The sequence below is a fragment of the Rosa chinensis genome, chromosome 5 (genome assembly GCF_002994745.2).
Source record: "Rosa chinensis cultivar Old Blush chromosome 5, RchiOBHm-V2, whole genome shotgun sequence".
In the NCBI taxonomy this organism is placed as follows: Eukaryota; Viridiplantae; Streptophyta; class Magnoliopsida; order Rosales; family Rosaceae; genus Rosa; species Rosa chinensis.
In genome coordinates this window covers 61074811-61090685 of record NC_037092.1, presented here as the reverse complement: position 1 = coordinate 61090685, position 15875 = coordinate 61074811, and the positions used below count along the sequence as shown (strand labels likewise).

At 36.0% G+C, this 15875-nt stretch overlaps 2 protein-coding genes across 2 annotated transcripts; both read left to right on the top strand.

The window, feature by feature from the left end:
- Positions 1 to 8053: 8053 nt before the first annotated feature.
- Positions 8054 to 11833, top strand: LOC112201773 (tyrosine--tRNA ligase 1, cytoplasmic). The gene is made up of 10 exons (XM_024342691.2): positions 8054 to 8244; positions 8343 to 8490; positions 8618 to 8907; positions 8985 to 9081; positions 9999 to 10104; positions 10211 to 10293; positions 10483 to 10628; positions 10823 to 10928; positions 11282 to 11341; positions 11506 to 11833. The coding sequence occupies exons 1-10, from the start codon at positions 8135 to 8137 to the stop codon at positions 11524 to 11526; spliced, it is 1167 nt and encodes a 388-aa protein (XP_024198459.1). The 5' UTR covers positions 8054 to 8134; the 3' UTR covers positions 11527 to 11833.
- A 2553-nt stretch (positions 11834 to 14386) lies between these two features.
- Positions 14387 to 15645, top strand: LOC121049008 (amino acid transporter AVT1I-like). Its single transcript, XM_040505400.1, has 2 exons — positions 14387 to 14984; positions 15087 to 15645. The coding sequence occupies exons 1-2, from the start codon at positions 14448 to 14450 to the stop codon at positions 15600 to 15602; spliced, it is 1053 nt and encodes a 350-aa protein (XP_040361334.1). The 5' UTR covers positions 14387 to 14447; the 3' UTR covers positions 15603 to 15645.
- The last annotated feature ends 230 nt before the right edge of the window (positions 15646 to 15875 follow it).

Genomic DNA, 15875 nt, shown 5'->3' with positions numbered 1-15875 from the left:
TGCTATTGAATTTCTAGATTACTATGTTAAACTCTTAATCACCTTTTCAATATTTATTCAAAATCTTTGCTCGGGATCAAAAAGACCTAGGTTTTGTTTATTAGTTATTTGGTTGGAGAACATGAGGCTTGATCAAAGAGTAGATGTTTTCTAGGGTGCCAAAAGATAATTCAATCTTGTAATTAAAGATTTGTGAATTAAGAATACAAGTGCTTGATCATAGTCGATATTCTTGTTTGCATGATTTTCTAGTTCTTTTGTGCTTAATGGAGTTGAACATGTTTGCTTGAACCTGATCATTAAGTGAAGTAAATTATAGTTTGGCTACTTGAGTTCTATACAGGATCAATAAGTTAGAATTCATAAGTTAGAAGAACTTTGGCATATGTCCGGGATCAATAAGGCTTATGTATGGAAATCATTAGCATGAAATCTAGGGAATTCAATGGTTGTCAGCTAGCGGTAGAGTAGAAGTACTACGTGGTGGTTTCAAAGTCTTAGCATTCAACTCTCATATTTTTCAACCTTCTAAAAAAACCCTTCTCTTAACTCTTTTGTTTCTATTCTTAGCTGTTTAGCTATAATTTCAATCTTCCCAAATGCTTGTTCATTTTTGTGTTCAATTGGTTATTTGAGTTAGAATCAATTTGAGTTTCAATCCTTGTTGGAACGACCTCGTGCTTGCACTAACTATACTATAATCGGGTTTTAGCTTAATTTCTACCATTAGCTATAGGTTGGATATTATGAGTCCTACATGGTCAATTGCTTAATTGTAGATTGTTTCGGCTTGAGTGCAGCCTATTGAGGATTGCTAATTATCTTAACCTTAGCTTGGTAGTAGTTGATGTTGTTAGTTTAGAATGATAGATTTGCTGGTCAATTGAGAAGTTAGGGAACTGTGACATATCTAATATGGGTTGTTGTGTAATTTTAAAGTAGTATTATACGTATGAATCTTAAAGACTAGTTATGAAACTCTTAATAAAGCTTGGGAAGAGTCTTTCATAAGTTTTTATTGATCCTCCTTGACTACTTGGGACCTTGTGAATCCCATATCGGGAAAGTTTGTGAATGTTCTTAGTCTATGCAAATCTTTCTAAGGAGTGTCTTTGTTTATGTATGTATACTTAATTTGTACTCAGAAAAGTGTTGTTGAATTTGATTAAATTCAGCTGGCTAATCTTAAATAGTTATCAATCTCAGTTGCAATCACTTGCTTAAAGTTATTTGGAAAGTAAAAGAGCCAACAATAGTTGTGTATGTTATCTTCTTTTTAGCATTACCCCTAACATTAACAAATTTTGTAATACTCCTCTTTTATCATTTTTGCAGTTCAAATATGATTTGCATGCAATGCAGCCCTGAGGAATTTGATGTAGATGGGAACTTGTTAGGAATTTTGTGTTTGATTTCATTCAAACAATACTTTTTGGTCAATAATATATAGTTTTGGTTTGTAATGGCATTCATAGATCATTGGTTTCCAATATATATATATATATATATATGCAAGTTTTAAGGACGTTTTTTTTCATATATGTCGACAGTTTTTAGATGTCTTACAATACATGCAAGGACATCTTTATATATATATATATATATATATATATATTGGTTCATATGCAAGTTTTAAGGACGTTTTTTTTTATATATGTCGACAGTTTTAGATGCAATACATGCAAGGACATCTTTTTTTTAGATCTAAGGACACTTAGCTAGTGTCATACTAAACATTAGAGGACATGTTTTGAACGTACTAATAGATATTAGATGACGCTTGTTCGAGTTATAAGGACCTTTTTTCAACGTCCTAGAAAACATTAGATGACGTTTTTATAGATATACAAGGACACTTTTCATGCGTCCTAGAAAACATTTTAGGACGTTTTTTCAGCGTCCTAAAAAGACACCTATAATGACTCCTTGATAGATGACGTTTTTTTGCGTGTCATCTAAAATTTTCAAAGTCGTTTTTCGAACGTCCTTAAATGTATTTTTTGTAGTAGTGATAGTAACATTAATAATATCGAAGTTTCTCTTCTAAATAAATTTATAGATATTTTCCTTCATAAGAAAATAAAAAATGTTTTGAAAAAAAGAAAAGAGATTTGATGACAAAAGGCATGTTGACAGTTTTTTATTTTATTTTAGAAAAGTCATCTTAACAGTTTTTTCCAACAATTTTTGTGATCCCAAATTTGGTTGAAATTTTAAGACCTCAACCATTTTTTAACCCAAAGAAAAAAAGGTCTTTATATCATTTTCATTATTATATTTTCTCTGTCCACAATTTTTCTAATTATTTTTATTTTCACCAGAATGAACATTGAAAGTACTACTCCTCCGAATGGCCAATCCAGCCTTTGGAAAGCTATGTTTGATACAACTAGTGTGCTTTTAGGTAAGTATTGATCTAGTTTAGTTGTTTTATTTTACTGTAACTCCATTGAACTTGAATGAGACAAAGTTTCGCATTATGCTATTTTCCCTTGAGGTTCTGCTTTTTGTGTTTGTCAATATAATTGTGCTGGCTACATAATTTTGAAGCATTGATGGGAGATAGGGATGACAATGGGGCGGGTTGGGGATGGGGATCAGAATACCATCTCTATCCTCGGGATCATTCTATATTCCCATCCCCGCTCCAATCCCCAATAAAAATATATTGGAGATTCCCCGTCTCCATCCCCACTGGGGACTAAGTCTCCAAACCCGCCCCAAATGCCCAATAAGAATTTAATAAATAAAATAATTTTTTGTCATACTGTCTTTTTTAAAATCAAAATCTACAACAAATAAATTTAAAATATGATTAAAGTTTTCCCTGCAACCGAAACTGCTCGAAACCATCCCTATCCGTCTGCCACTTCTCCCGGATCACTTCTTCACAAGAATCATCCTTCGTCCACATCTCTTCAAACCGAAATCTGGTTCTGCGTGATGGAAGCTGAATTGGAGCCTGAATATGTGCTTCAACAAGAATCGAGACATGATCAGAACAAGAGGGCGGAAGGTGGAGCACCCTATTTAGTCCAAACACTTGACACCAACCTTGCGTGGCAACTGTAAGAGTACAGTCATCCAATACTGTTTGGAACGCATCCATTTGCCTTGAGGGACGAAGACCTCCTCCTGATTTCTCCCTCGAGCTGATGATTTCATTTAGATCACCAACCACCAACCAGTTAGGAGAACCTGGCATGAAGGCAAGCAAACGCAACAAATCCCATGACGCAGAGAGGAGATGAGCTTCTGGATGCCCATAAAAACCTGTGAGTCATCATCTCCCTCCCTCAGATTCCGGCAGCACAACATCTACATCAATGTGATGCGGTGAGTGCGACCAGAGATGAAGATCAATTTCATGCACCCACAATAGCATCAAACCTCCTCCACCCATATCAGAACACGCTTGCATTATGCCATGACGGAAACCCAAATCGTTGCGGAACCGTTCGAATGCTTGCTTGTCTCTACACTTTGTCTCGATCAAGAACACAATACTAGGACGTCTCTGCTGAATAATCGACGCCAAAGCCCTGAATTTCTTAGGGTCTTTGGTACCCCTGATATTCCATGATAGAATCTCCATTCCCAAACCCGTAAACTGAGAAAAGAACACTGATCGAACTCCTCTAACCCCCTCCGGATTAAAACAGAACCAGAAACCGTGCAAACACCGGCAACGTTGATACAAGCGCGCCGTACAACAGCGGCCAAGAGAAAAACCTCGCTAGGAGGATTGGGTGCTCGGAGAGCTTGCGCCGTCGAGATAGAACAGCGACCGCCGGAGACTCGGTGCCGCACAATGCAACGGGCGAATGCCCGATATAGGTTTTCTGGGAAGACCCAGACTAGGGTTTGCTGAGAGCAATGAAAAAACAACGAACTGGCTAACAATGAACTGTGGCCTCTAAACTGTTCAAACTAGTAGCAATGCACTTACGCACCCACAGATTACCCAAGGCAAAAGGCAATAGGCAAAAGTCATTTTCTTGTACTTAGTAGTATATATACATGTGTTTTGCTTGGATCGATAGAGCCCAAATGTATAATTCCGCCACCGGCGCCAAGAATATATATATATATATATATATATATAATTTTTTTTTTTTTCATTATTAATTTTTGTTTCGTCTTTGAAACCACGTAATTAAAGTAACTAGAAAGTTCCAGAAACCTTAGAACCCCTCATATATTCTCATGCAACTAGAAAGGTGCCACAAACTCTAACACTACCGGCATCAATTTTTTTCCTAGAAGAAAACTCAAACTCAAACTGTTGATATAGTCGTCAATCGAGACACTATTGATATGATCATTGTCCTTGAAAATATATATATATATATATATATTTTTTTTTATTTCATTATTAATTTTTGTTTCGTCTTTGAAACCACGCAATTAAAGTAACTAGAAAGTTCCACAAACCTTAGAACCCCTCATATATTCTCATGCAACTAGAAAGGTGCCACAAACTCTAACACTACCGGCATCAATTTTTTTCCTAGAAGAAAACTCAAACTCAAACTATTGATATAGTCGTCAATCGAGACACTATTGATATGATCATTGTCCTTGAAAAAAAAAAATAATAAGACAAGACAAGTCTCCTCTTTCTCTCAACAAAAAGTTAGATCGGGCCCTAGGTTCAAATTTTTTTATTGTAGATGGCTCATTATAAGGATGAGCAGTGCTACATATCACAAATTTTTTTTTATCAAATATGAAAACAAAATGATGTGGCATCAGCCACACCAACACTATTATTTTCAAAGGAAAATGCTTGAGATCCCAAAAAATTGTACCAAAACTCATTACCAAATTAATATGTCATATCATTGATTACATGGAGTTTTTGCTTAGTGGATTTTTTATTTTTTATTTTTTATTTTATCTTTTGTAATAAAAATAAACTAAAGTAACCAATAGAAAATAAATTCAAGATAAATCATTAAACTTTTTCAGAACAAATCATTCATTTGTTGCTTCAATTGCTAATGTGAAACAATGATCAGTTTCATATGTCAATTCATTTGATGCTACAACAATAATTTGTAATTGATTTTGGTACTTTGAAGAGAAATTGGTTTTGATTCTATGATTAAAGTGATCGGTGGGATTCGAAAAAGTTGGTTCCAAATAGAAGGAATTTTTTTTAGAATTAGTCAATAGCCAAAGCAAATACTTCCATCAATTGGATTTGAGAACTTAAAAAAGTTGGTTCCAAGTAGAAGGAATTTTTTTAGAATTAATCAACAGCCAAAGCAAATACTTCCATCAATTGAATTTGAAATATCTAAGTTCTCAAAAGGCCGAGCATGCATGAATTTATTTTTTGCCACTCGGTTGGTATAGATTTTGATAAAAACAGACAAACATCTGTTATATGTTGTTTCATCAAGCTCTAAGATTTGTAGTGGTTGGTGGAGATGTCAAATTTTGTCAGATACCTTCAAATAAAGTTTTAGAAGAAACTCATAGGCATCGGTGAATTAGGGTTCTCTAAGATATATCAAAAATGAAAATAATTGTATTTTATAACAGGAAAAAATTCAGTTTACCCCCTGAACTTTGGGCCTAAAATCAGTCTGGTCCTTAATTTTTTTTTTTTAATTAGACTGATCCTTGTACTCTCAAACAGCATCACCCGAATCCAAAATTTGAATCCGAGTCTAAAAATGACGCGCGTCACCTACTGAGTTGGAGCCGGCATGTGGGCCCACACTTCAGATTTTTAAACCCTAAAGGAGGGCAGAATGGACATTCTTACAATAAAAGATTTAAAAAAAAAACCTCAGAGGATTTTGTTCTTCCGAACCCATCCAATTCCCTTTCTTTCTTCTTCTTCCACGCTATTCCGAACCCATCAACACCCAAACTCAAAGCCAATTGCTACCAAATTAAAATCCAAAACCCAATTGCTATCAAATTCAAATTCAAATCCAACACCCAAACTCAAATCTAGTTGCTATCAAACTCAAATCCACTGTCTTCGATCTCACCCTTGATGGCCATGAGCAGAGACTTCTTGGGATCGGAGCCGTTGTACTGCTTCAGCACCTCGGCGGTGATCTCTCCAACGACGAGGCTGAGGTGGACAGAGAGGGAGAGGATGGAGGAGGGAGAGAGGGCTTAAAGAAGAAGAAGCGGGCCTTGGTGGCCCAAGTCTCTGACGGCCACTAATCCAACTTCAATGCCCAATTTGGCCTCACCCCTCACCACAGCCGATCTTCGCACCGCCACCAAAGTAATCTACTCCCGAACTCCCTCCCAAATCACCAAATTCAAGCAACTCTGGATTTGCAATTTCAAGATCCAAAATCCAAAATTTCTGGATCAGACTAAAAGTAAATTTCAAGATCCTTCATCTTTGTAGTTGTACCTTTTGGAGATGGTCTTAGCGGCTATGAGTTTGGAGGATAGCTGCTCTTGTCGACTCTGAGTTTGGAAGAGAGGGAGCGCGAGATGGTATGGCGTTTTCTTCGTCATCGGCTCTGAGCGAGATGGCATGGCATTTTCTTCATCATCGGCGAAGCTGAAGAACTTGGGGGCATGGTTCTGAGGCCTCTTGGGCTTAGCGGAGGAGGAGGGGTTTTGGCATCTTAGAAGGGATCGCCGACATAGAGAAAGGGAGGGAGGGAGAGAGTATATAGAGAAAAAATAAAAAAAATAATTAGAAATTATATTAAATTTGAAATGTCCATTCTACCCTCCTTCAGGTTTAAAAATCTGAAGTGTGGACCCACATGTCAGCTCCAACTCAGCAAGTGACGTCATTTGTGGACCCAGATTCAAGTTTTGAATTCGGGTGATGTTGTTTGAGAGTATAAGGACCAGTCTGATTAAAAATAATAATAATTTAAAGACCAGACTGATTTTAGGCCCAAAGTTCAAGGTTTACCCAATTTTTTCCTCTATAATATTTTCAAGAAATTCATGTTAGAAACTATTAATAATTGTATTTTATAATAGATGTTTGGTAGTTTTAATCAATCTATACCAACAGAGTGGCAAAATATAAAATTCATGCTCAGCCTTTTGAGAACTCAGATCTTTCAAATGCAATTGATGGAAGTATTTGCTTTGGCTGTTGATTAATTCTATAAAAAAAAATTTCCTTCTATCTGGAACCAACTTTTTTGCCCTAATAGAATCCCACTGATCACTTTAATCATAGTATCAAAACCAATTTCTCTTCAAAAGAAAAAAAGTTTCAAAATCGATTACAAATTGTTATTGTAGCATCAAATGAATTGACATATATATGAAACTGATCATGATTTCATATCAGCAATTGAAGCACCAAATGAATGATTCGTTCTTAAAAAGTTTAATGATTTATCTTGAATTTATTTTCTATTCATTAGAGCAACTCCAACAACTTCCTCATATTTTAGTTTTTCTCTATTTTAGGGAAAAACGAGCCTCTTTTGCTCCAACAAATTCCCTATAACTTTCTCCATTTTAGGGAAAGTGAGGAGAGAGAAAACAAAATTCCCTAAATTTATAGTAATCTCTAAAATTTTAAGGAAGAATTTAGAGATTTTAGAGATTGCTGTAAACTAGGGAATCTGTTGGAGTTGAAGAAGAAAAATTGCTTAAAGCTTTGACTTTTGCTTCCCTATAATACAAAAATTATAGAGAAACTGTTGGAGTTGCTCTTACTTTAGTTTATTTTTATTACAAAAAATAAAATAAAAAAAGAAAAAATCCATTAAGTAAAAACTCCATGTAATCAATAATGTGGCATATGCCACAACATTTGGAAATGAGTTTTGGTACAATTTTTTGGAATCTCAAGCATTTTCGTAAAAGGATAGATCATGTCATCATGGGGTATAATTTTTGACACATTATAGACTAGCCCAAGTGTATAATTTTGCATGGATAGAGCCCAAATGTATAATTCCGCCACGAATATATATATATATATATATATATATATATATACTTTTATTTTTTATTATTTTATTATTAATTTTTGTTTCGGCTTTGAAACCACGCAATTAAAGCGTTTAGCAAAAGCCTTCCACAAACCTCAGAACCCCTCATATACTCTACGTAAGAATCTCTCCTCTCACGCAACTAGAAAGCTGCCCCAACTAGAAAGGTTCCAGCTCTCTCTCCAATGGCAACCGAAGTACCGGAGCAAGTCCCTGACGACGAAATCAAATCGATGTCGATCGCCGACTCTGAGTCGCAAGACCAGCCCGCAAGCTCGTCCAGTCCATCTGTCCAGTAAGTCTCCATCGCTTTCTTCTCTGTTCTTTCATCTTCTCTATCATTCTTGTTAACTTGAACTCATTTTGGAAACTGTGTTGATGATTATGCTGAAGATTGAGTCTGGATGAGAGGTACAACCTACTTAGGAGCATCGCGGAGGAGTGTATCCTAGAAGAAGAGCTCAAGAATTTGCTGGATAAGAAGGCCGAGCCGATCTGCTACGACGGCTTTGAGCCCTCCGGTAGAATGCATATTGCTCAGGTAATTGAACTCCGGAGCTATCAGTTTATGAATGAGAGTTTGTTTTGTTAAAGAGATTCGAATCGGAATGTAAGGGCCAAGCTGTTATTTGATTAGGCAAGTGTTTGTCTTTATTGTTGTTGTGCAGGGAGTTTTGAAGGCAATTAATGTGAACAAGATGATTGGCGCAGGCTGCAGAGTGAAGATATGGATTGCCGATTGGTTTGCGCAGCTAAACAATAAGATGGGGGGTGATTTGAACAAGATTGAGACTGTGGGGAAGTATTTTATTGAGATATGGAGGTCTGTGGGGATGAATCTGGACAGTGGGAAAGTTGAGTTTTTGTGGTCTTCTAAGGAGATCAATGCCAGGTCACATGAGTACTGGCCGCGTGTAATGGATATTGCCAGGAAAAACAAGCTTTCGAGGATCATTAGGTACCTAGAGTGTGTGATTCTCATTGTATTGGATCTGGTGAATTTCGATATTAATGTCTTGTGCTTCTAATGTTCAGGTGTAGTCAAATTATGGGTCGCACAGATCAAGAAGAGTTAACTGCTGCCCAGATCCTCTACCCGTGTATGCAATGTGCAGATATTTTCTTCCTGCAGGTGCTTACTGTTTTACTTTTGAATTTGATATTTTTTTGACATTGGCTCGTGTTTGAGACTGAATGTAGGTTTGCCTTTATCATTTTTTGAATGTTGCATGGATTTGCATGGATTCGAAAGAAGCCATGCTAGTTTTAGGGAGTAAAGCATATGTTAGATCCACTTATTGGATGACATTGCAGTATATTCTATTTCAGTTCTTGCCCTCATTTAAAAAAAAAATATATATATATATACTTGCATGAATATAGAAAGCTTAATCAATTAAAACTGCAAAGGGCAAGAAGCTCATAAAGCCAATTAGAGGAAGCCAACATGGCTATCTGACATCTGACGAAAGCACTTTTATAGGAACACTGCTTGGTTTTTGTTATATGGCTCGAATATAAACCATTATATGATTTTCGGAGTTTTAAAGGTAGGATTTACCTAGCCTAGTCTTAGGTTCACCCCTGGTAACATATCTTGAGACACTAATCCAGCAGGTATTAGACTTCCTGTCTGCTAACTCGGTTTTATTGAGAACTTTGTTAATAAAACTAAAAGGGCGATGCTTAGTTTAATGAGATATGTCGAGATGTCCACTTATACACGCCTTACAATTCAGATTCCCTTGTTTATTGCTCATTTCTTCGAGTATTGCGGTCCTATCACTATTTAGTCCTCACTAGGGTTTGGATTGCCACAACCACCTACAACATGATGGAACTAGTTTGTGGTGCTTGCAGACTAAATGTGATTCATTATATTCTGTTATTTTTCTGATCTTCCCTTTATTTTGATACTTTGATTTTCCGGTCTTAGCATATAACATGGTTCATCAGATAGATGTTTTGTTTGACATAAAAAGAAGAGGAACATATCTATATTGAAATTTAACCAACATGTGATGATATGTGATGTTTTTCCTTAAATAGGCTGACATCTGTCAACTCGGTATGGATCAACGTAAAGTGAATGTGCTCGCACGAGAGTACTGTGATGACATCAAGAAGAAAAACAAGCCTATTATCTTGTCACACCGTAACATCCTAATTCTATTATAGCTATTGCAATGCTAATCTTTTATACTGATATGTGAGAGTAGTAACATAATTTTTGTTTATTTTGCTCATATGATGATTTGCAGATATGCTACCTGGTTTACAGCAAGGGCAGGAGAAAATGTCAAAAAGTGATCTATCCTCCTCCATATTTATGGAAGATGAAGAGGTGGGGTGGTACTAATGTTTACTAAACTTGCATTTTCAGGCAAGGGTAAAGTAAATTAACCTCTACTGCTAGTTGACAATGAAATGGAAGGGAAAATATTTAAGTTTAAAATTTTGGTAGCTATTCTTTTATGCCACTTGAAATTGATTGGTTTTAATTCAGTTTTTTATATTTGTGATTGAATCCTAGGCGGAAGTGAATACAAAGATTAAGAAGGCTTACTGCCCTCCAGAAAAGGTCGAAGGCAATCCTTGTTTGGAATACGTACAGTACCTCATTTTCCCTTGGTTTCATGAGTTCACCGTAGAGTGCAGTGAAAAGAACGGTGGAGATATGTAAGTCACAGACTCTAAATAATTCTATGCCGGTTGAAGTTCACCTACCTAGTTCGATTTTCCTCACATTCTACTGAGAGTGCCAATTTTTTAAACTTGGTGTTGTTGTCTTGAGCTATCTTCCATAGTGGACTTTTCCTGTAACATTGGTAACAATTGTTCTGTTTGTGCCACATTCTATTCCTCCAATACAGCACTTTCAAAGAGTTTGAAGAATTGAGTGCTGCTTATGCAAAAGGTGAGGTCCATCCCGGAGACCTCAAACCATCTTTGGCAAAAGCATTGAATAGAATACTGGAGGTAGGTTCATATTTTTATGTCATGTGCGTTCAATTTTTCTTTTTCCTGAATTCAGGTTCCGATGGCAATTATTGTTGGTATTCCTTCCCCATATTGTCAAGAAATTATTGGAGTTTATTCAAAGCTGTATATCTGATATATGATCCTTCTCGCTACCCCAAAAAAGTTTAAAAGTTTATTCCCTCATTTGTAGGATCAAGATCTTTTGCTGTTATCATATATTGTTGACCCGTTGTTTTGTCTATGCTAAGGAACTGTGCAATTTGCACATGTGCCTTCTTGTTCATTTCTGCTGGGATTAACTTTGTTTCTTTGTTTGTTTTTTATTGTTTTTTTTGTTTTTGTTTTTACAGCCCGTACGATCCCATTTCAAGAATGACAAAGCTGCCAAACAGCTATTACAAAGTGTAAAGGTACATTTGGTTTTACCTTTGGATAAAATATTATGTGCTTAGTACAGAATTCAAAAATATTATGTGCTTAGTACAGAATTCAAAATTATAAAATCTGATGTTGCCTCGATATCAGTGTATTGATTGGAGGAAAAACTAAACCTTGTTTTTATTTGGTTTTGTAGAATTATAGAGTCACCAGATGATGATAGTAATGGAGCTAGGACTTCTCGCCTTTGCCCCTACTCCTACAATTGTGGGGTGACAAGACCTGTTTCTTGGGAAAAGGGGGCCCCTGCGTGCTCATCTTGAAGCTTTTTTTTATTCAGTACGTGTTTATCGGCATTATAGGGAAATATACTTTCAGAGAAAAGAATATCAATATCTTGTGTTGTAAATATTATAAATATGTGGCTATCCACATTAATTCTCATCTTTTATGTCCTTAAGATATAAACTCAACACCTATATAAAGAAGTCCGTGAGAATGAATAATACATACTTTTACCTCCATATTCTGTTTCTTTCTTCTATCTCTCTTATTCTCTAGTTTATAACACGTTATCAACACATTTTTGCTCTTATTTCTTTTTCTTCTTAAACTCTGTGATGATCCTCAAGCCTATAGTTCAACATAGTTGCCTATGACCAAGGCTAATGATCTATGAGTTTTTCTCTCTTTCTCAACGAATTGCTTCATATATAACATAGATATCTTATATTATATCGTTTAAGGAGTGCAGGCCTGGTAGGTAGGGCACCATGCAAGAGACGCTAAATGAACACCTTGAATTTTTGAGGCACAGTAACCTTCCAGACTTTGCTCTAGTATTGCCGCAACTGACCTCCAACAATAACAGATGACGTTGAAGCGCTTTCTTTTCCTCCATCTTCAGTGAGTTGCAATAAACATGATATCCACTCTTTACATTAAACACCCCTTTTGTATCATAATGCCACACCACTCTTTACTGACTTCCTCATCCGTAAAGAGTTCATTTAATACCTCAATAACTCACTCCTTATTCTCTTCATCAATACAGTGGCGTAGCTAGAAATTAATCTCAAGTGGGGCAGCCGGAAATTTTACAAAACCATTTGAAACTTAAAATATATCAAATTTTAATAAAAAATAATAAATTAGAATAAATTTACGAAAATATCAATTATTTTTTAAAAAAAGTTATATATTTTTTAATCAAATTTATAGTTTTCTTTATGATGGTAACATATTTTATCTTTTATTTTTAAAATTATAAGAAATAATAGTGTTAATGTTGAAAATGCAAGAAATTAAAAACAAAACTTAGTCTAATGGTGGCAAAAAGCCTCGAATCTGAAACCTGCAGCTACACAAGTAACTAAAAACAAGAAGCCACAACTACACCAACCTACACCAACTTGGCATCTAGTTAGTGTAGGAAACTCTATACTACTTATTATGGAAAAATCTCAGTGGGGCACAGGACCCACCGGGCCCCAACATGGCTCCATCCATGATCAATAACATCTGCCACTATCTAATCCACTGTTTCCTCCATTATGGGTGAGAAGGGTTTGAAAGAGCTATGGATGGGCACCCACGGAACATTCCACAAAGAGACATTTCTTCCATCACCAATTTGGTACCGAAAACCCTTTTGTAACACCTCTCTACCAGCTATAATGCGATGCCAAGTATCAGATGCACCTTTTTTCAACTCCACTTCCATTAAAAAATAATTAGGATAATACTTGGCTTTTAGCAAGCGAACACTTAAGGAATCCGGCCTTTGTAAAAAGATAGCAACAATCTTTGAACAACAATAAATAATGAAAGATAGTAATATTGACACTATAAATTTAGTGAACCTTCATCGGCTCACCAATATCAGGTAGTTAAGAAAAGGTTTTACTAGTTGTGAAGTCATTGCCTTTGTGCGTTGATCTACACCCCAACCATCAATTCAGGAGAAGTAAGCATAAAAATTTCTGAATTTGCTCCAACAAATCCAAAACTGAATCCATTGCTGATCTAACCCAACGCTGTCTCTGAATCCATAAGAAGCCAGACGTCCTCATCATCATCATCATCCCCGCAACTGAAAAAATCATAGTATATCATTTTCTTTATATCATTTTCATTATTATATTTTCTTTGTCCACAATATTTTAATTATTTTATTTTTTAATTTCACCAGAATGAACAGTGAAAGTACAACTCCTTCGACGGGCCAATCCAGCCTTTGGAAAGCTACGTTTAATACAACTAGTGTGTTTTTAGGTAAGTAGTGATCCAGTTTAGTTGTTTTATTTTACTGTAAACTCCATTGAACTTGAATGAGGTAAAGTTTCGCATTATACTATTTTCCCTTTGAGTTCTGCTTTTTGTGTCTGCCAATATAATTATGCTGGCATGGCTGGATAATTTTGAAGCTTTTGATAGAGATTTGTTCGAGTCATGCTAACTGTTAAAACCTTGATCAACCTATAGCTAATTTAGTTTATTGTAGTTGATGGACTAAGAATGAGTAGTGAATTAATTACTCCAGCAAAATGGAAAATGATATAACATAGAACTCACCTTTCTGTACTTGTGATATTGGGAATTAAACCTCGTCCATCAATCCAACTTTATGATGCATAAAAGTTAAGCTTCAGAGATTGTCATAAAAAAAATAAAAAAATAAAAGAAAGAAAGAAAGATAGGCTTTAGAGATACATGCATAGAAAGTGAAATTGTTCATAAAAACGGAAAAACCTACAGTGCCCCAATCAAGTATTACTAGATCGTGACCTACATAATGATTAGATTGAAAACAATATTGCCAGTCAAACAATGTTAATACAAAAACCTATTCTTTTCTATATAACCATATGTGCATTAATGTGTGTGTATTTCTGTGAGATTGCCCTAGCTGTTTTATGTCTTATGTACCAATCTGTTTTGTTACACAAATGTGACTTCGTTCGAGGAACTTAATTTTTTTTTTTTTAGAATAATTAAAATTTATTTGATCTAATAAAACTAGATGAAATCTATCGTTGCTAATCAACTTGTTATTTTTCAGGGATAGGCATTATTACTCTACCGTACGCACTCTCCAGAGGAGGGTGGGTATCGCTCCTTCTTTGCATTGTCATCGCCATGATGACATGCTATACTGGCATGCTACTAAAAGCATGCATGGATGCGAACCCATCATTAACCACGTACCTCGATATTGTCGAACGAGCGTTTGGCAATAAATGGAGGATTATAGCTTCCATGTTTTTAAACACAGAACTATACTTAGTCGCTCTCAGCTTGATGATAGTCGAAAGTGAAAATTTACACAAATTATTCCCCACGTTTTCCATTAAGCATGGCGGCGGGGCAACAATAATTAGCGGTAGAAAAACTTTCGTCTTAATTACTGCTTGCATTACTTTACCGACAATGCTGCTCACGGATTTGAGCATATTGTCGTACGTGTCGGTCATGGGAGTTCTTTCTTCTCTCCTTATCGTGGGATCGCTCATATCCGTTGGAATATCAAAAGTTGGCTTCCACGCACAAGGGCATCAGCTGTGGAACATGAGTGGAATCCCAACCGCTATGAGTTTCTACATTTTCTGCTTCGCGGGCCACGCGGTTCTACCTTCCATTTATGTGTCTATGAGACATCGACAACAGTTCATTAAGGTAATCTCGCTAGGCATGCACTTGAACTCTAATATTATGTCTTTCATAATAATTTGTTGTTTAATTTCATGGCAATTAATTTGGTATATGCATATATTGTAGGTGTTGATGATTAGCTTTCTTCTCACCACCACGACTTGCTTGGTTATAGCTGTGATTGGATATCTTATGTATGGAGGAGGAGTGCAATCTCAGATAACTCTCAACCTCCCCACCTCAGAAGCAGGTGCGAAAGTCGCTATTTATACATTACTATTAATACCGATTACCCGCTTTGCATTGTTAGTTACCCCTGTAGCTTCGTCTATTGAGGGTCACCTCCCTCAGAAGTACCAAAATAGGAGTTTAATTCAGAGAGCTGTTAGGCTAGTAATTTTGGCTAGCAGTACCTTATTGGCTTATTTCTTTCCCTATTTTGAGACCCTAGTGGGCATACTAGGATCCATTTTTATTGTATTAGCATCTTTTTTACTGCCTTGTGCATGCTACATCAAGCTTACTCATAGCTTTAGAACATGGAGCTGCAAGTTAGTAGCCACTTTAGCTATAATGGTGTTTGGTGTTCTTGCTGGAGTTCTAGGCACATATACAACCATTGTTGATCTTGTAAACCATTAAGTAAACAAATGTAATTTAAATTTAAGGGAGATGATGATATGCATCACAATCTAGTGTTCTACCACGTCTTTATTTTTTATTTATTTTTTGTGAATATAAATTAAGTGGTCTTAATCAATGGCTAAAGTACCTTGTGTTGCAAGAAATATTGATGATGGTTGGTAGTTAGGGTTTGCGTCCATGAGTTCAGTTAAGTAAATCGAGATAATCACAGTCCATCCTACAAACCTGATAAAAGAAGCACCATCAAAAGGGGTGGGCCTAAACCGACCA

What these genes read in the sequence shown, in the direction of transcription:
- LOC121049008 (XM_040505400.1), top strand. Translation starts at nt 14,448, where the DNA reads ATGATGACATGCTATACTGGCATGCTACTAAAAGCATGCATGGATGCG. An exon ending in ATCGACAACAGTTCATTAAG is followed by an intron (nt 14,985 to 15,086) that starts GTAATCTCGCTA and finishes CATATATTGTAG; the next exon opens with GTGTTGATGATTAGCTTTCT.
- LOC112201773 (XM_024342691.2), top strand. Translation starts at nt 8,135, where the DNA reads ATGGCAACCGAAGTACCGGAGCAAGTCCCTGACGACGAAATCAAATCG. An exon ending in TCGTCCAGTCCATCTGTCCA is followed by an intron (nt 8,245 to 8,342) that starts GTAAGTCTCCAT and finishes ATTATGCTGAAG; the next exon opens with ATTGAGTCTGGATGAGAGGT. An exon ending in TATTTATGGAAGATGAAGAG is followed by an intron (nt 10,294 to 10,482) that starts GTGGGGTGGTAC and finishes ATTGAATCCTAG; the next exon opens with GCGGAAGTGAATACAAAGAT.